Source organism: Aegilops tauschii, chromosome 2, assembly GCF_002575655.3.
Source record: "Aegilops tauschii subsp. strangulata cultivar AL8/78 chromosome 2, Aet v6.0, whole genome shotgun sequence".
Lineage (NCBI taxonomy): Eukaryota > Viridiplantae > Streptophyta > Magnoliopsida > Poales > Poaceae > Aegilops > Aegilops tauschii.
This window is the reverse complement of record NC_053036.3, coordinates 232,443,139-232,462,660: the sequence shown is the minus strand read 5'-3', so window position 1 is coordinate 232,462,660 and position 19,522 is coordinate 232,443,139. Positions and strand designations below refer to the sequence as shown.

At 55.5% G+C, this 19,522-nt stretch overlaps 1 protein-coding gene across 2 annotated transcripts; it reads right to left on the bottom strand.

Moving 5' to 3' along the window:
• Window positions 1-1,387: 1,387 nt before the first annotated feature.
• Window positions 1,388-18,983, bottom strand: LOC109761338 (SKA complex subunit 1 homolog). 2 transcript variants are annotated; one of them, XM_020320153.4, is made up of 9 exons: window positions 18,778-18,983; window positions 18,559-18,683; window positions 6,053-6,162; window positions 5,878-5,971; window positions 5,710-5,771; window positions 2,489-2,594; window positions 2,383-2,412; window positions 2,201-2,314; window positions 1,388-1,763 (listed from the first exon to the last, which is right to left on the bottom strand). In XM_020320153.4, the coding sequence occupies exons 1-9, from the start codon at window positions 18,884-18,886 to the stop codon at window positions 1,686-1,688; spliced, it is 828 nt and encodes a 275-aa protein (XP_020175742.1). In that variant the 5' UTR covers window positions 18,887-18,983; the 3' UTR covers window positions 1,388-1,685. The 2 variants fall into 2 exon arrangements, with proteins under 2 accessions (XP_020175742.1, XP_020175752.1); XM_020320163.4 differs by having other exon boundaries at window positions 5,710-5,768.
• Between the last annotated feature and the right edge of the window lie 539 nt (window positions 18,984-19,522).

Here is a 19,522-nt window from a genome sequence, read left to right as displayed (position 1 = left end):
CTTGATCGTACACATTTGCGTGCATGATTAGTGTACGATTGAATCGGGGGCGTCACAACCTACACCATCCGCGAGGGAAACTTGGAAGCAAAGACAGAGCTGCGGAGTCTACAGCGGCCGGACGACCGGAAGACACCGGACATCCGACACTACAGCGGCCAGACGACCGGAAGACACCGGACGTCCGACACTCTACAGCGCCCGGACGACCGAGCGCCTCCGGACGTCCAACGCGCCCACGCCCAGCCGACCAGAAGGACAGTAGCTGCCATGTCTACAGCGGTCGGACGACCGACAACCTCCGTACATCCGACGCCCACCAAAAATTTGGTGCCACCTATCCAGAGCCAAAACGTCGGAAGTCCGACGCCCTCCAGACGTCCGGACCTCCGCGAGCCACCGGACGTCCGGCACTTGCGTGCACAGCCAGGCCAGAGGCCCATGTATCCCCTCCTCACTTACCCCTTCGTGGACTAGCCTATATATACTCCTCCCCCTTCCTCTAGTTAGGGTTAGCAATGTGATAGCTCATCGTAGTTGTGCTATACTCCTGCCTCTAGTCTTGAGAGAGAGACATCACTCCATTGGAGTTCAAGACCTCCTTTGAAGAAGATCCCTAGTGGATTCAAGACCCCATCTAGGGAAGGATCATCTAGATCATCAAGACCTCATCTCCTCTTGTATTTGGGATGAACTCTACCTTATATCTTTTCCTTTGTTGTTCATGTACCTTGCGGATCTCGTGTGTTTTTAGTCTAGTGGATGCGTGATTGGACTTATTCTTAAGTGTTTTCTCTTGTGATTTCTCGCCGTTCTTCCCCGTGTTCTTCATGTTCTTCGCGGGATTCCACTCCAATCATAAAAGATCGGCCGAAACCGGGTCTAGCCCCGTATTCTTTTTACTTGCAACATTTTTTAAATATCTATGATTTCTTAAAATACATGATTTTTTTAATTTAATGAACTGCTTCAAATAGAAAAATATGATATTTGGTTGGAGCGAGCGGAAAATTAATTGAGCAAGGAGCCAAGCTGAGCTAGAGAGCTTCATGGGTCGGCTCATGTGAGCATTATAGTAGCAGCAAGTCCACTGTTTCAACGTGATAAAAGAGCTTCCAAGAGACTCACACAACGGCCATCAGCTGGCCGAAACCGCACACCTGATAGCTCCACTCGTTTCAGAACAAATATCATCTGCAAAAGCAGCCCAAAAGATATACAAATGGAAAAAGGAAACCATAAGGACATAATTAGACAAACCCAAAATGAAACAACGGACCATAATAACCAACTGAGGGAAAAAAGAGTTAATCCTGCAAGTGAAAAACATCGCAACCGACCATATTAAGAGCCTGAGATCCCTCCATTGCAATATGTACCATCCATGTTCGATCCGACAGCCCAGAATCATGTTCAGCCAGTGTAGTTTCTTTTAGGGGGGTTGTTGACCTTGTTGTCTAAGAACACGCAAAAGCTTAGCATGTCCTTGTACAAAGGAGAAGGAACGAACTCCCATAAAAAAATGAAGAAACAAACGTATTACAACTGAATCAATCATTCGTCGGAAATTACACCAAGGCTACTACAATTGCAAACCAAACTAGGCCGTAACAAACAGGCTGCAAGAATGCGTGGCCCCGGCCATATACCACATCAAATCTTAATGCTTATAACAACCCCTTCATTCAGCATTGTTTTGAAAGTATGAAGACCCGATGATGCCCAATCCGGGTTTCATGGACGCGGCCAAGATGGCGAAGGACCTGGTTAACAGTGGATGATGAATTAACAGAAGAAAATGTATTAAGCTACAGACAGAAAAGAACATATTATAATTAGCAGGTTTTTGTGTCAAACAGATATGTTTGTAGTTGATCTAACATATCCATCTTTTCAAACTATTTTTAACATATTCATGCGCATGAAGTTTGTATGAAGCGAGAAAGAAAAAGTGCATGCAACTTAAATAGATGTTTATTTCAGAGTAGAATTTTCTTTTCATCATGATCAATGACTACCGGAATTTGTCAGTGTACTTGCTGGTTATTTTTCAGGTACTTATTTGAACTATGGAAACAATAATCAGAAGAACAATTGCAGTAGCAAAACAATTCATGATTTTGATCATCTTCTGTGATTATAAAGAATAAAAATAATCTATAAGGTTTCAACCCAAGTGGTTAAAGCAGCAAATACTCACGGTAAGGATAGCTTTGCCTGTGTGATCAAGTTTTAGCCCAGGCCCCTTTATATCAGCTTCCAGGAAGAAATGCTTCCCCTTCACTGCCTCAGTGGCAGCTATGTCCCTTAGTTCCTAAGCAGAAATCACGATATGATTTTCTACATGAGAAAATCAGATTAACAGCAATGCTGAGAACTTACCAAAGCTTTTTCCCATGTGTCTTCTGATAACTACAAGAAAATTTAGAGTGGTTGAGAACTAGAAATAATTATTTATCAGCGACAAGTTGGGGTACAAAAGGGAAACCTTTTTCTTAGGACATGCAACAAGATGAGCATTAGCATCTGCATATGTAGCCACCTCGTTTATCGAAATGTTAACCTTCTCCAATGTTAGCCTCCCCCTCATGTACCTGTAGTAACAAAATGGGATATCCTATTAAAGAAAGCTAGTATTACATTTTAATCACTGTCATCTGAGATGAGGGAAAGAGAATTTGCATGTCCACTAAAGAATATTATATGTTTCCATTGGCATCTGCACTGTAGCTATTATATTTTAGCAAATTAGCCTGAAACCCTCTTTTGAGTTTTAACATGGGTCAATTTAATACTCAGACATGTCGTGACCTTGGTGACTGGATGACAATAATAAACCAAATTCCTTCCTCGGTACATGTGAGGCCTACAGGCAGCAGAAAGATTATGCTATGCAAACAAAGCAGATTTGACAGAGCAGATTCATCAACGCCATCCCATGTCTTCGCTCTGCGTGAATCACACAACATTCAGCTAGCAACTTGTTATGACCAGCATATTAGGGGCTTAGCCCAGTGGGTTATGGCCCAAGTATCTTAATCATTATTAGGGGCTTAGCCCAATTATCTTATCGTATTAGGATCGTTTGCTTAGGAGTCAAGTAAACCTCTTTATATAAGGAGAGGAGATGTATCAATCTAAGGAAGCAAGAAGCAATCAATATTTGCTCGGCTTCCCTTAGGGAGCCGGGAGACCTAAACCCTAGCCGCCTCCTGCCTTCGCCGCCACTGCTCCCGTCGCAAGGACGGCGCCACGCCGCCGGCCGCCGCGCACCAGCCCTCGTCCTTCCCCCTCCTTCCCCTACAACCTACGCCCTAGATCTGGTAGGGCCCTAGCTCCTACCAATTTGGTATCTAGAGACTCGGGCTCGATCATGTCTTCGTGAACGCCAACGCCGCCGCTGCCAATCATCACCACCGCACCGATGACCACCGCCGGTTCCCCAACGCCGCCGGCCCCGGTCACCGTCACCACCGCTGGTTCCCCCACGCCGCCGGCCCCGGTCACCTCCGCTGCGCCGACAACCGCCGTTTTCACGCCGGAAGAAGTCACCAGCATCTTGCGGGATCTCGTGACGGCCGTCCAGGGCATCCACCTGTACCTGGCCGGACCGCACGCACCTCCGCCGGCTGCGACTACCGCCGCCTACGGCCACCCCACGCTGCCGAGGCCGTCCCAGGGCATGCCTGCAATTGGCGGGCCACCGCTGCTGCCGTTCCAGGCAGGGCACCCCAGCGGGCCGCCTCCGCCGCTGCTGCACCTGCCCTGGTACTCGGTACCCGCGGCGATCGCCGGGGCCCATCCGTCGCTCCAGCCACCGCCCGCCCCAGTGCCGTCCTGGCCGCAGTGGCCCGCGCCGGTTCTCTCGGCGCCTCCCGCGCCCGCCCCAGCCGCGCAGTGGCCGCACTGGCCCGCGCCGCCCCCAGCCGCGCCAACCGCGCCGCCCGCGCCGGTCCAGCTCCCACCGGCGGCACCCAGCTCCGGACTGGGCCAGTCCACACCGGGAGGCCTCCCGATCCAGCAGGTCCAGTTTCCGCCGTCACCGTCCCCGATCCCGGCCTGGCTAACCGGGACGTCGCCACCGCCAGTTTACACGGAGGCTAGGGACCCACCGGTACCCACGCTGCAGTCTGGGGCCTCGTCCGGCTCCGCGGGGGCCTATGATGGCCTCCCCACCGTTGACCGGGCGCCGTCATCATCACTGCTCCGCACCGCCGAGCCGGTCGGCCATGGCGCGCCGACCCAGACGCCACCACGGTTCGCCAAGATCGACTTCGCCACTTATGACGGCACGGAGGACCCGCTTAACTGGCTCAACCAGTGTGAGCAGTTTTTCCGTGGCCAGTGCATGCTCGCGTCGGAGTGCACTTGGCTGGCATCCTACCACCTCCGCGGTGCAGCCCAGACCTGGTACTACGCCCTCGAGCAGGACGAGGGCAGCATGCCCCCTTGGGAGCGCTTCCGTGAGCTCTGCCTCCTTCGTTTTGGGCCCCCGATCCGCGGGAGCCGCCTGGTGGAGCTAGGCTGCCTTCCCTTCACCTCCACGGTTCAGGACTTCGCCGACCGTTTCCAGGCCCTGGCATGCCACGCGTCGGGCGTGACGGCGCAGCAGCGGGCCGACCTCTTTGTCGGTGGACTTCCGGATCACATCCGCGTGGACGTGGAGCTTCGGGGACCCCAGGATCTCCAGACGGCCATGTACTACCCCTGCGCGTTCGAGCGTCGCGCGGTGGCCGTCCAGCAGGAATCACCGTCCCGGGCCGCTGGGTCGCTACCCTGGCCAGATCCCGCGCAGGGTCAGCCTGCTCAGGCTTCCGCGGCACCTCCCACCGCGACCGCGGCGCGCCCGTTCCGCCGGCTCACCTCGGCTGAGCTACTCGAGCGTCGCCGCCAAGGGTTGTGCTTCAACTGCGACGAGCCCTACACGCCCAGCCACGCCTGCCCGCGACTCTTCTACCTGGAGGTTGCAGACTACATTCCGGAGGACGCTGTCGCTGCCGACCTTGCCGCCCCAACTGTCGCAAAGGTGTTTGACGCTGGTTGATCACCTCGAGGAGTTCAGCAAGCGCTTCCCCACCTTACAGCTCGAGGACGAGCTGTTTGTGCAGGCGGGGAGAAGTGTTATGACCAGCATATTAGGGGCTTAGCCCAGTGGGTTATGGCCCAAGTATCTTAATCATTATTAGGGGCTTAGCCCAATTATCTTATCGTATTAGGATCGTTTGCTTAGGAGTCAAGTAAACCTCTCTATATAAGGAGAGGAGATGTGTCAATCTAAGGAAGCAAGAAGCAATCAATATTTGCTCGGCTTCCCTTAGGGAGCCGGGAGACCTAAACCCTAGCCGCCTCCTGCCTTCGCCGCCGCTGCTCCCGTCGCAAGGACGGCGCCACGCGGCCGGCCGTCGCACACCAGCCCTCGTCCTTCCCCCTCCTTCCCCTACAACCTACGCCCTAGATCCGGTAGGGCCCTAGCTCCTACCACAACTCTTAGTATTTGTACAGAAAGGAAAAGGAGAACCATGCACACATCAGTATGCAGCGTGGTGCTGAAAGAAGTAGCACTTGCATGTATATATCAGAAGCTCTCTTGCAGACAGATTACAAGTATGAAAGAGCCTCTTAACCAGAAGCAGATAATCAGAAGTGGATGCTGCGGTTATATGCAGCAGTGATAATGAACTGAAGCTACAAGTGCAACTGAGGACTCACGATGATAATGAATCAAGCTCCTCAGTGGATATATACCAACGAGGTGCTGAACCTTTCCCCTTCTTCGCAGCAACAAAAGAAGCATTAGTTCAAAGAAAAAGAAAAACTCCTGCTGAAACAATTGTAGCTAAGATCAGTGAATGGTGCAACACATAAATAAATATTTACTTTGGGAGCTGCAACTGGCTCTTCCTTAATCTTAAAATCAGAGTCCAGACATTCTGGAACAGCTGTGTTAAAATTAAAGCACTCGGGCAACATCCTGTAACGTAAACAGCATGATTCTTGTCATCAAATGAAGGTAAAGACAACAGATATAGGTAATAGCATCAAGTAATCTGACAAGCTTTGTTCCAGAGGAGTAGCAACGATATCCTCACGCATCCCAGGTGGCATGTTTGCAAGCATATGCTGCAACTTCTGCTGTTGCTTCAAGGACTTCTCCACTAGTTTCTGCATCAGCATTTGAGGAAGCCACAATGAGAAGTAGCAATGTCTTTCGACAACATATTGAACAAAATTAGGTTCAGGGAAGCTCGGGGCAAGCAAAAAATTAGCCCTCAATAAATAAAATATCAGCCATGCGCTTGTAGCACCTGCCTATGTACTGGGCTCATTGGTCATGGGTCGTCATCCAGTCCATCACCTGTCTGATGCCCAGCCAGAACCACACCCACTCTTCCCGGTGGTCAAGTGTGCAAGTGTTCGATGGGACGTTTGATGTGTTAGGCAACAAGGGAGGCAATGCAGTTGCTAACTGCCAGGTATTCGGGGAGGTTTCTCTAAAGAATGCTGTGTGGGATTGGGAAACTCCACGAGATTTTGGGACACATCATGCTTATCAACAGCAATCCATGTCATGTGAGATGAGCATGGGCGGTACAAGAGTGGAGCCACTCGCCAAGAATTCTGACAGTGTGACGTATGATGTGAGTTGAGCGCGGGTGGTTCGAAGGTGGAGCCACGATGGCCTGCCACAATAACGGTGATCCCAAGAGAATGTCAGATATAGCAGTTGTTCAGGGAAATACTGTCTTGGGGGCTTTAGTCTGGTGTCATGTGTTTGTTTACCGAAAAAGGCTTTCGCCCCGCTTTATATATAAAGCAAACCGCCCGAGCCAAACATCCAACAATGTTCACACACACAGAGACACACTCAAAGTCACACACACACAGATAAGGTAGCAGTAGGGTTAATGCTGAGGGCACAGCTCAACAAGCCCTAAGAACAAAAGGACACACACAAAGACCGCCACAAACGAAGCATGCCTAATCAGGCTCCGGCGGCGGTGGCGGAAGCGGGGGCGCCATGCGGAAGGCCATCGATCGAAGGTCGGTGAGGAGGGTGTTGATGACGCTCCGGTCCTGGGGGCGGCTAAGCGGCCGCCAGAGCTGCAAATAGCCACACATTTTGAAGATCGCGTCAGTCGCACGTCGCAGAGGCACTTTCTGAATAACAAGCTTGTTGCGAATATTCCAAAGCGTCCACGCGAGGATCCCAATGCACAGCCATCTAATATGGCGGTAACGCGGGGAGGAGGCATGGATCTCCGCGAGTAAGTCGGGGAAGTTGGTATTGCACCATTGTCCGCCGACCGTTTCACGGAAGCACGACCACAGGAACTGGGCCGTGGAGCAGTTGAAGAAAATGTGGTTCGAATCCTCAACCGTGGCGCACAGGGGACACATCCCATCCCCAGGGCCATTGCGCTTGCGGACTTCAACCCCAGAGGGGAGACGTCCCCGGATCCACTGCCAGAGGAATATCCGGATCTTCAGGGGGAGGCGAATGTCCCGGATCAAGCTAAAGGGCTCATGGGCCAGCGAGGGGGCGATGGCAGCGTACAGAGACTTCGTGGAGAAGCATCCCGAGGGCTCCAGGCGCCACGTCATGGAGTCAGCGGCGCCCTCTACATCCATCGGCAAGAGAGCGATGTCATGTAGAAGGGCGTCCCACGCGTCAACCTCCTGGGGGCCAAAGGGGCGCCGAAAGGCAAGACGCCCTAAGTCAATAAGGGCCCTCTCGACGGAAATCCGGGGGTCAGCCACAATGGCAAATAAGCCCGGGAAGCAGGCAGCCAGAGGGGAATCCCCAAGCCAGCGGTCGAACCAAAACAGGGTCGATGACCCGGAACCCACAGAGATGGACGTGCCAAAGTACCACATGAGTGGATATATAGGAAAGGAATCCAAATCTGCCGAATCGCTCATGTTATGATCTTCTACATCCTAGGTCTCTGCGTTCCGTCATCTGGCTTATGTTCTTCATGTAGACGGAGCACGGGAAGAAGCTGAATCACAGCTTGCCAAAACTGGGATCCCCCAGAGCGCTGGCAGAAAGCTAGAGGTTGGCCCCGGAGATACTTATTCTGGATGATGGTAAGCCAGAGGCCGCCCTCCCCGTTGGCGATACGCCATAGCCATCCGGTCAGGAGAGCAATGTTCATGCGACGGGAAGACAAGATCCCCAGACCTCCTTGGTCCTTGGGTTTGCAAATGTCAGGCCAGCTCACCATATGGTATTTTTGCTTGTCCCCCTCGCCAGCCCAGAAGAACCTGGACTGATATTTGGCCACCTCCTGGTGAAGCGTCTCATGGAGGCTATAGAAGCTCATGAGGAACCAGAGGAGGCTAGCCAGCGAGGAGTTGATGAGGATTACCCTCGCCGCCTTCGAGAGCCATCGGCCCTTCCAGGGCTCGACCCGGTGTTGCATTCGGGTCACGGAAGGGCGGAGGTCCGCTACGGTGAGGCGCGAGTCACTAATGGGGATCCCCAGATAAGTCATGGGGAAAGAACCCAAGCGGCAGTTAAGCCGGTCCACAATGCCCCGGGCCTCCTCCGGGGGGAATCCCAGAACCATCACTTCGCTTTTATCGAAGTTGATGGTAAGACCGGACATCTGTTGGAAGCATAGGAGGAGAAACTTCAGGTTGGCAATATCGGATGCGGAGCCCTCAACCATTATTATGGTGTCGTCGGCATATTGGAGGAGGGAGACCCCACCCGCGTCCTACTAGGTGTGGGACCACGCCGTGAATGTGACCGGCCGATTTGGCCTTGTCAAGAATGGCCGCAAGGGCGTCAACCACCATGTTGAACAGGAACGGTGAGGAAGGGTCGCCTTGGCGAACCCCACATAGCGTGGGGAAGAAGGGGCCAATCTCACCATTAATGTTAATAGCGGTCCGACCGCAGGAGACAAGCTGCAAAACTCTGGTCACCCAACGGTCATCAAAGCCCTTGCGGAGTAATACTTCCCAAAGGAAGGGCCGATGAACAGTGTCATAGGCTTTATGGAAGTCGAGCTTCAGGAAGACCGCCCGTTGGTGCTTGGAGCGGACTTCATGAAGGACCTCGTGGAAGACCAACACCCCATCCAGGATAAAACGGCCCTGAATGAAAGCCGACTGATTGGGGTGAGTGATCGAGTTGGCTACCAGGGTCACCCTATTGGCGTACCCTTTGGCCAGGATCCGGAATATCACATTGATCACAGTGATAGGTCGGAATTGGCGGATGTCCGTCGCGCCCGGAACTTTGGGGATAAGAGTGACGACCCCATAGTTCAGGCGCCCAAGATCCATGGTCCCCAAGAAAAACTCGTCGAAGAGAGCCATGGCCTCAGGTTTGATGGTCTGCCAGAATGCTTTAAAAAAGGACACTGGCAGTCCACCCGGCCCCGGCGCCGAGGAGGCGTTCATGCCCTTAATCACCGCGAGGACCTCCTCCTCGGAGAACGGGGCAACTAAGGCGGCATTGTCCGCATCAGACACAAGCTGGGTGCCCGACCAGATGTCGGTTGCCAGAGCGACCCCACCCCGAAGGGTGGGTGAGAAAAGGGCTTTGTAGAAGCCATCTACATGTGCCCGGATGTCCGAGGGGCGGACGAGCTGGGAATCACCATCCCACAAACAGTGGATGGAGTTCCGACGTCGCCGCCCATTCGCGATCGCCTGGAAGTATGCCGTATTAGCGTCGCCCGCAGCACCCATCGTTGGGTACCGCGGAGCCTCCAGTATGCTTCTTCATCCGTATAGATGGTGGCGAGCTGATCCTCAAGATCATATCGCAACATCCACTCATCCGAGGAGATCCCGGAAGTATCCGCGCGGGAGTCCAAGGCCTGGATGGCAGATAGGAGGGCTTTTTTGCGTTCGCGGAGGTCCCTGCCAAGGTTAGCGCCCCACCCCTTCATAAATTGGCGGCCGAGCTTGGCGCAAAACTGCCAAGAGTCCACAGCCGACATGGACCGGTGGGGGGAGGAGCGCGCAGAGGTCCACTTGGCCGCGACCGCCTCCCTGAAGCCCGCTTGGTTGAGCCAGAAGAGCTCGAACCTAAAGCGAGGCGGGGTGGGAGGGCATTCGTCGGCGGTGGAGAGGAGGAGAGGGACATGGTCCGACCCAATCCGGGTAATCGCACGGAGCGAAGCCAAGGGGCATCTAAGTTCCCATTCCGGGGAGACTAGGACGCGGTCCAGGACGGACCGCGTCGGGTCGGCTTGGCGGTTAGTCCAGGTAAATCTGGAACCCGTCCGCTCAAGCTCGCGTAGGCCGAGATCCGCGATGCAGTCGTTGAACATCTGCATCCTAGGGCGGTTGATTCGGTCGTTATTCTTCTCATCGGGAGAGCGGATGAGGTTGAAATCACCTCCAACAACCACCGGGAAGGTGGAGGCGGAGACCTTCCGTGTAGCTCTTCGAGGAAGGTCGGGGAGCGGCGGTGGTCCGCCGGTCCATAGACAATGACAACCTCCCACTTGAAGTTGAGCGCCCTTTCGAAGAGCTCCATGCTAACGAAAAACTCGCCCCGGTCCATACCGCCAACCTCAAAGGTGGCATCCTTCACACCTAAAAGGATGCCTCCCGAGTGCCCCGTGGTCCCACTAGAAGGGAGCCAGTGCCAGGCGAAGAGGTGGGGCTAAGACGCTCTCACTCGAGGAGAGAAAATTCCGTGCACATGGTTTCCTGAATGGCGATGATGTCAATGTGCTCGTCACGCATGTACTCAACGAGCTGGCGACGCCGGCCGTCATGGCCGAAGCCGCGGATGTTCCAAAAGAGGACCCGCATCTAAACCCCCATCGAGGGGCTGCTTGACCCCAAAACAGAGGAGGCGCTACTAGCCCTGAGCGCCGCAGTGCGGGAGCGGGTGCGGCCACGGATTTCCAGCGCGGGGGGCTGGGGTGCCGGAGTGCGGAGGAGACGGGCCCGGGTCTCAGCGAGTTTCCCATCAAGGATTTCCCGGGCCTGCATAGCAGCAATCTGCTCTAAGGGGGGTCCAACCTCACCCCTGAAAACGACGGACGAGTCCGCGGCCACCTTGGCGAGGTGGCCCAGAGGGACAGCCTCAAGAGCAGAAAACGAGCAACTGGAAGAACTGGGTGGGATGTCGATCGCACCTGACTCGAGGTTTCGGGCCGCGGCCCGGATCTCAGCGCGCTCGGAGATGGACAGCGCCGGGCCTCTAGCTGGGCGGTCCGCGTCGAGACGGGCACTGCGGCGGGAGGCAGTCACCGGAGTCGACGAGGCCCAAGTCCGGCGTGCGTACGGCACCGTCCGGGGCGGGTGGGAGGTGACGGGGGTGGCCACGTCCGCAGCAGCCCCCAGGGGCAGAGTGGTCGGAGAAGCAGTCGTCGAGGGCTCCAAGCAGGCGTCGGACCCTGGCAGGGCGGGGGAGAGCGGGTCCGGGGCCGGCGGGCTATCCTCCGGCGTCGCCGTAACGGCAGCTTCTGGGGAGGCGGCAGCGGGCAGCGCCGATGCGTCCTCAAGGGAGCCAAGCAAAGGGGCTCGCCGGAGGGAAGCTCGTCCGACGAGGGATCCGCCAGGGCCAGGGGAAGCGCCTCCAGGGTCGAAGGCGGGGAGCCGGGCGCAGGGGTGGAGCAAGGCGAGCGTGGCGAGGAGGGCGGAGCGACGAGGAGGCCGACGCTGGAGATGTCACTCATCTCAGCTGAGGAGGAGGGAGAGGCCGCCGGCAACACCGTGGGAGCAGACTCAGCAAGGGTCAGCCCACGCGAGCGGCCAGAGCCAGCGCCCGCCCCCCCCCCCCCCCCATGGCTCGGAGGTGGATCACGCGAGGGAAAGCGGCTGCGGCCCGAGCGCTCGTCGTCGTCGTCCGGATCCTCGAGGCGGGAGGGGCGCGGGCGGCGGTAGTGGGAGTCGTCATGCCGGTCCGTGCCCCCACCTCCAAAGTGCCCATCATCAAAGAAGCGTGGGCACCCGACGTGGTTGGGAGGCTCGGGGGAGATCTTGAGGTCAAATCCCAGGTCGTTGAAGAAGACGTGAACGGTGACAAGGAGCTTGTCGGAGTCAAGGCACTTGACCTTGACCCGGACCTCCTCCTCTTTGCGGAGGGCGAGCTCGTCCGCCACCACCACCTTGCCAAGGATCTTGGACATACTGCGAATGACCCGCTCGGACCGGGCGACGTCAGGTAGCCCGGCGATGAGGATCCAAGCAGTATCCAGGACCGCGACCGCCTTGGGGTCGACCTTAGGGTCAGAGATGTTGACCACAAGCTTGTTCAGGGCCAAGGTGATGTCGTCGCTGCGAGTGCAGAGGCCCAAGCTGATGGCGTCCGGGAAGACCACGGTGAAAGAACTGGCAGAGGTCGGAGTCACCTGCCAGTCCCACACGCCGGCACAGGTGGTTGAGCTCAGCCTCAATCATCTCCGGGGAAGCAACACCCACCCCCACGACGGTGACGATCGCCTGGAGCGACGGGGAGGGGGTGGTAAATCCTCCACCTCGATGTGAAAGAACCCGAGGCCCTCGATGCCATGGCCATACATCATGAGCTCATCAGTCAGCGGACGGTCCGGGCACAGGGCCGCTGGGTGCCCAGTATCCTTGCAGAGGTAACACATCGGAGGGTTGGTGCACTCAACTTGGTAATGGCCCGCGATCCCGCAGTTGAAGCAAGGGGGCGGGTCACGGGTAGCAACAACATCGGCCAACGCCGAGGTCGCGGGGGAGGGGGCCGGCGCAGCAGGGGGGCGAGCCGGACCCTGCTTCTTCTTCTTCGCGCCCTGACGCCCTCGCCCCCCATTGCCTCCATTGGCAAGAGGGAAACTGGGCTGGTTGTGGGGGGTTGATAGCGGCGCAAGGGCGCGTTGGCAGCAAGCTGAGCGGAGGTGCGGGTCGGGGACGGGGAAAGGGCCCGGCGCCGCTCCGGCGAGGGGGACCGCCGTCGGTCAGAGCGCCACGCCTCAGCCGCGGGAGACCGGGGACGGTCCCGGCGATCGTCGCGGGGCGAGGAGCGGCGGCTGTCACGGCCGGGGGAGCACCGAGACTCGCGGGGAGGAGAGCGGCACGGGTCCCTGGAGTCCAGCTCGCGGCGCAGATCAGCCTCCCGGCGGAGGCCCTCGGGCGACGAGCAGGGCTGGGCGCGGCGGTCGTCCAAGCTACGCTTGGGCCGGCCGGCGTTGTCCCCCCACTCGCGCGTCATCTCCGGCGAGGGGACGGGGCCGAGAGCGGGGGGGGGGGGGGGAGGACCGGAGCAGCTGGGGCGGACCGAGGTGGCGAGGGAGGAGATGTCGAGCGAGGGGAAAACGAGGGGCGGGGGGAGTGTGGCAGCTGGACTGGGAACCCTTGTGGAGGCCAGATCGAGCGTGGCGGGGCAGGCCGGGGGAGCAGGCCCTGGGATGGGCCGGCACCCCCCGTGGGCCGATGCATCTCCAGGCCCAGGGCCAGTCCAGCCGCAGGCGCCGCGCTAGACGGCCCAGCCCGGAAGGGACGGCCCACGCCAGGGCAGCCCAACACGTGAGGCCGGGACGGGCACTCGGCGAGGGTTTCCCCCACCGCCGCCGGCGCCGGGGGGAGAGGGCAGGTCGGAGACGAAACGAAATCGGGAGGAGCCGAAGGCGGCGATGAAGGGCCTGAAAGGGGTGCGGTGGGAGGGCACGGGCAAGCCTCCGGCGGCCTCCGGCAATGGCGCGGCCACCCCGGCCACGGCCATGACTTCCGAAGACCGCCACGACGACCGGGCAGAGCCCAGGTCCGCACGGCCTGCGACCCCCCAGCCAGCCTTGCGCCGGCGGCGGCGGGATCCTCCCGTCCCCAAGGTCAGGCCTTGCCCCGAAGAGGGCCGAGATGAGCTCGTTCCTCGACGGGACCGCGCTCGCGCACGGGCAGCCGAACCCCCACCCCTGGGGGTAAGGCCGCCGGCGGCACGGAGCGGCGGCGGGCGAGCTGGGGCGGGAGGGGGGACCCGGTCACGGCAGACCACAGGGCGGCCGGCGGCGACGTCTTCGTCCTCCGCCAGATCAGCCCAGACCAGGGACGCCGAAGCTTCGGAGGGAGCAGACAGGGGGGTGTCGGGGGCGGGGGGGGGGGGGGGGGGGGCAGAGGCGGAAGGCGCTGGCGGGGAGTCCGGCGGCGTCGCGGCGGCGGTCACGCCAGGGGCGTCGCCCCGACAATCGCCAGAGGCGGGCGCGGGCGACTCCATTCCACCTATCTTGTTTTCCATCACCTGGATGGTTTTTTCGTTCTGAATGCTGTCCGGTGGGCGCCTCATGTGTTTGTTTTGATAACTGGAAAGAATTACGAATCGAGGAGTCGACGAGTCAAGCCGAGGTTGAGACTCATAGACTAATCATGACTAGTCTAGACTACTGCTGGACTAGTCGACATGGTACTGTAGTAGTCAACTTACAGTACTCAACTACTAATACTGCCTATTGTGTACTCCCACTGTAAAGAAATATAAGTGTTTAGATCCACTACTTTAGTGATCTAAACACTCTTATATTTCTTTACAGAGGAAGTAGTATATACCATATATTACAGTACAATATACAATAAAATTGAGTTGATCCAGAGGAGGATCACATCAGCATAGGAGAACAGCAAGGGGAGGAGCACAACAGCTGAGGGGTGGATCCAGCAGAGGAGCAGAACCAGCAGAGGGAGAGCGTCGTAATGCTCCTGGCCACCGCTGGTGGCGGTGGTGAGTGGCAGCGGCAGCAGCGGATCAATGGGCGGTGGCGGCAGCCTAGTCCCAGGTGAGGCGGTTCACTGTGGAGCGATCCTGGAAAGCTAGGGTTGCAATTTTTTCCCTCCCGCGTTCTGAGCGCTGCTCACTTATCCCTCCCAAATTGAGTTGATCGACTCAAACACCCAGACTAGTCTGGACTAGTCGATGACTAGTCGCTCCACCGCTCGACTCAACAAGCTAGTCTACACGAAGAAGCTAGTCGACAATCAGATTGAGACAACTAGACTAGTCGAACGACTAATCAAGACTAGTCGACCAGAAATGTTTGGCTGATAATCCTGATCCTGACATGTTTATTGGCAGTTCTCTGCTTTTGTGACATCAACAATGCAGTAAAATTATGGTTGCTTACGGACTGTTCTTACAAGCTTTAACACATGTTTAGTGGGGTTGTTGGCTTCATGGAAGTGCAACTTGAGTTGGACCAAAGCTTGAGTCTGCACCTTGTTTACCATCATTCTGGGAGATGATGCAATCATCGTGATTTTGTACGCATGCAAATTATGTCTAGTAGATATTCCGTTAGCACCCAGCACATGTTTCCACAAATATAGCAAATGAACTAGCAGAAGAACAGGGAAGTGCATGTGGAATTCTAAGCAGTGGACCTAAATACTTGAGTGAAATGAAAGGGAGGTTGTTCTGGCCTCACTTAGTAATTCGAAATTTCACTGTTTAGTCAGATGACCAGTTTTTTTTTGATAAAGATACAAGTGTGAAAGATATTCAGACTGGCCGTGGGCACTGTTGGCATGATGAAGAGGTTACATCTTGGGAAAACGTGGCAAATCTCTGAAGCATATGTAGGCATGGTAGCTGCTGAGTCCAAACTGGACAGCCAACACGATTTTGTTGTCGACCACCAGTCTGCAGTTGAGTTTTACTTATTTGATGCTAGTGAACCGGTGCAAGTTTTTGTGCGTGTTAGTTGGCAATATCAGAGCGTGCATGGGAATGTCATGACCTTAGAAAGTAAGAATAGGAATCAAAGGATTCTATGCAATGGGTACAAGGTTATCAACTGATGGTGTTTCAGGTGCTAAAGCGAATAGACAGATGCAAGGATGCATGTCCATTGATCTGCTTAGAAATGAAAAATCAGCACAGGCCATAGGATTCTGTCTTCTGGTCGATTATTTCTGAAAGACCATTTCAGATGCCATGGGATCCTGGCATACAGTCAACTGTTTCTGGAAGAGTGACAACGCTTATTGCAGCTGGAGGAAGTGAAGTGGCAGAGTTTCAAGGCTGAGAAGTTCTATACATTTGCTGCTACGGGACAGTGCTAGGGGAATAAGCCACTGCACGGGGGCAAGCAATGTTTTGGCGGGGAGCACTAATGTAACACCCATCCTGCATATGTATCCCGCATATGTATTGGGCTCAGTGGTCATGGAGTGTGGCTCGGAATTCAGACGGACATGGGCCGATGCCTCTACTGGAAGCTGCAGAAGCAGCAGCAGCTGAGGAAAAAGCCATCTGATAAATGGGATGAAATTTCCTGTATATGTTCTTGTTCCTCCTGTATCTCTTCTACTACCTCACTGATTTCTCCTTCTCACATGAACTCAGATTGGATTTTGATCTCACGTCCTGGTAATATGTTCTCCAATGTCACAAGATATATATAACTGGTACTATCTATAAAACCCAATTCATGCCCTATGATTTAAATCAATAAAACATCACAAGAACAGCCGGTTGACCAAGATTAGCCCATTGTGGTAAGCAAACATCACCATCGATCCACATTTTTGCGCCTCTCATCCCCACTGTGAGGGTATGAACAAGAGATAGGTACACAACCACTTTTTTTTTCTCGAATATGCACGAGTGTGCATATCATATATTAAAGAAGGGCAAAAGAATGCCTCCACCATAGTTACAAAAGTTTTAAGTCACTCTACTCCTCACGCCTATCCCACCGTGCCACCCAACTAAAGGAGTTAACATCCCCTTTTAGTAGGCCTGCCGATACCCACACTAAGCCCTCAAGCCTAATTCTACGCAACAACACCTCACATGAGGGTTGGGCACCATCAAAGACAATGGCATTCCTGTGCTTCCATAGTTCCCGCATTGTTAGTCCTAGAATGGTACGCAGATCCTTCATGCTCATGTTGTTCAGTCCACGTTTGCTGCATAACCAAGGTGCAAGGATGTCCTGTTGTGTCGGCACCCAGTCCGGCCGTCCCAGGGCCTCGCAAATCACATTCCAGACCGTCCTGGCAAAGACGCACGTGAGTAGTAGATGGTTGATTGTTTCCTGCTCCTGGTCACAAAAAGGACACGCGTCCTGGTGCGGTAGCCCTCGCCATGCTAGGCGATCCGAGGTCCAGCATCGATCTCATAGGGCAAGCCAAGCAAAGAACTTGCATTGTGATGGCGCACGTGATTTCCAAGTTGGATCCGCCGTGGGTGTCACCTCTCTCGCCCAGAACTTGGCCGTATACGCGGATCGAACCGAAAACTGACCGTTTGTCTCCCAGGACCATGAGATTGTATCATGCATGTTCTCCGTAGCTTCCCAAGTGTTCACGCTCTGCCAAAGCAACAAGAATTGCTGCAGTGCTTCTGGTCCAAGGTTCGGACCCACGTCCCTGGCCCATGCTCCATCGCCGGTGGCCTGCCTGACCATCATTGTAGTTCTGGTCCTTTGTGGTATAATGCTATAGATCAATGGGGCAATCTCCTGTATCCTCTGCCCATGTAGCCAACGGTCCTCCCAGAATAGTGTCGTGAGCCCATCATGTATGGTGCACCTAGCGGCTGCCTGATAGATGAGCATGGAATCCTTAGGAACTTTGATGCTGAACTCATTCCAGGGTCTGGCCGTATCTGTTCTTTTAAGCCATGGCCATCTAGACTGCATGGCCACGTTCATCCAACGCAAGTTAGGCAATCCTAAGCCACCTGCCCATTTAGGAGCACAAACTGCGTCCCACGCCACAGCACAGTTTCCACCCTTCGCTTCCATCCTTCTGCACCAAAGGAATCCTCTACATATCTTGATCATAGCTTCGATCGTCTTGATGGGCAAGTCCAACGCCATCATCGCATGTATTGGCATGGCACATAGGACGGACTGTACCAAGGTCAGCCTTCCACTCTTCGGCATTAGGGCAGCCCTCCACTTGGGCAACTTATTCGCCATTTGATCCACAAGATATTGCAGTTGAGGTGCGGTCTGCTTCCGCAAAGACAATGGTAGGCCAAGGTACTTAATAGGGAATGAACCCAAAGGGCATCCAAGTTGTGTGCATATCAAGTTGATTTCTTCTTCCGTACATCGGATCGGCAAGGCAGCTGACTTGTTCATGTTAGGCCTGACACTTCCCCAAACAGCTGAAAGATGCACCGACAGACTGCAAGATCCATAGGGATTGGCTTCACGAAAAATGCCACATCATCCGCAAAGATGGAAAGTCTCTTCCTTAAGCCCACCGGCGCCAAGGGCGCGAGTACTCCACTGTTCGCGGCAAACTTAAACAATCGCTGAAGCGGCTCCATAGTCAGTATGAACAACATTGGCGAGATGGGGTCACCTTGGCGTAGTCCCTTGCAGTTGAGGATTGTGTCGCCGGGCTCACCATTGACCATAACCTTGGTAGACGAGGTCGCAAGTATACCACAAATCCATGACCTCCACCATGGCCCGAAGCCCAGGGACACAACCACTTTAACAAGTACTACTCACGTCATGCGATCCTAAATCTTCCAAAGAAAATGGCAAAATTACCATATTAGTATCCCTTTACATGATTGCTATTTACCACACCGGCTTCTCAGAGAAACAGAGAAATTAGCATTCGGAAACAGATCGCAACCCAATAGATCACGAGAACTGGCAACGATACCTTGGCCTTGGGGATGGCGTCGAGCTCCTCCTGCAGGCGGCGGCGGATGGCCTGCACCTGTGCCTCCATGGCCGTCACCGACGTGTCCACGGCGGTGAGGTCGGTCACCGCCGTTGCCGGGTACACTGCGTACAGGGAAGATGACGGGTCAGGGCCCACGGCACTAGGGGGTCCAGACCAGGGTTCTGGGAGCGGGTTGGGCTAGGAGAGAAAGCTCACTGTTGCGGGCAAGGGCTAGGTCCTGGAGCTCGTTGACGCGGGACCGGAAGGCGGTGGCCACGGCTTCCAGCGACGAGCTACCGGGGCTCGCAGCGGCAGCGGCTTCCATGAGGAATGGAGGCCTCGGCGGCGGGGGGAGGGGGTGGTTTGGGCGGAAAGGAAAGGAGGGAGATCCGATGATTTCCCACGTTATATTTCGTGACCAGTAGAATGCCCATGTGTGCGACGGGTTTTTATTTTTACGTGTGCCACGGGCTTTTTAACGGGTAGCATATATGTTTTTAGATGCCCCAGTTGTATATAGTATAGGCGAAGTATCAAGTGAAAACCTCTACTCAGTAAAAACTGAAAACTAATTGTCGTACGCCATCTGATCAAAGACGTACGGTGCACAACAAAGATGAAAATCTAACTAGCCACTAATCACAGTTTTGCAGCTAACCCCCCTGCACTTACGTCCTAGCCTGGTAACGATTCAGAAAGAAAAACACAAATCAATCCGTGCGAGAGAGACTTGGAGGCGGCGGCGATTCGACGGTGACAGACTGCAGCGCCGCTCCTCTGGCGACGGCGACTCAGAGCCCGCGGCCCCGACGCGACCGCTAATCGGCAGTGCCTACACGCACTAGTGGCGGCGGCGATAGCCCCACGCAACGGCGACCCGATGGCCACCGTGATGGCCCCGTGCGACGGCGACCTCGGCGGCCCAGCCTTCCTGGCGCTGCCCCCAGGCGAACTGGTACTG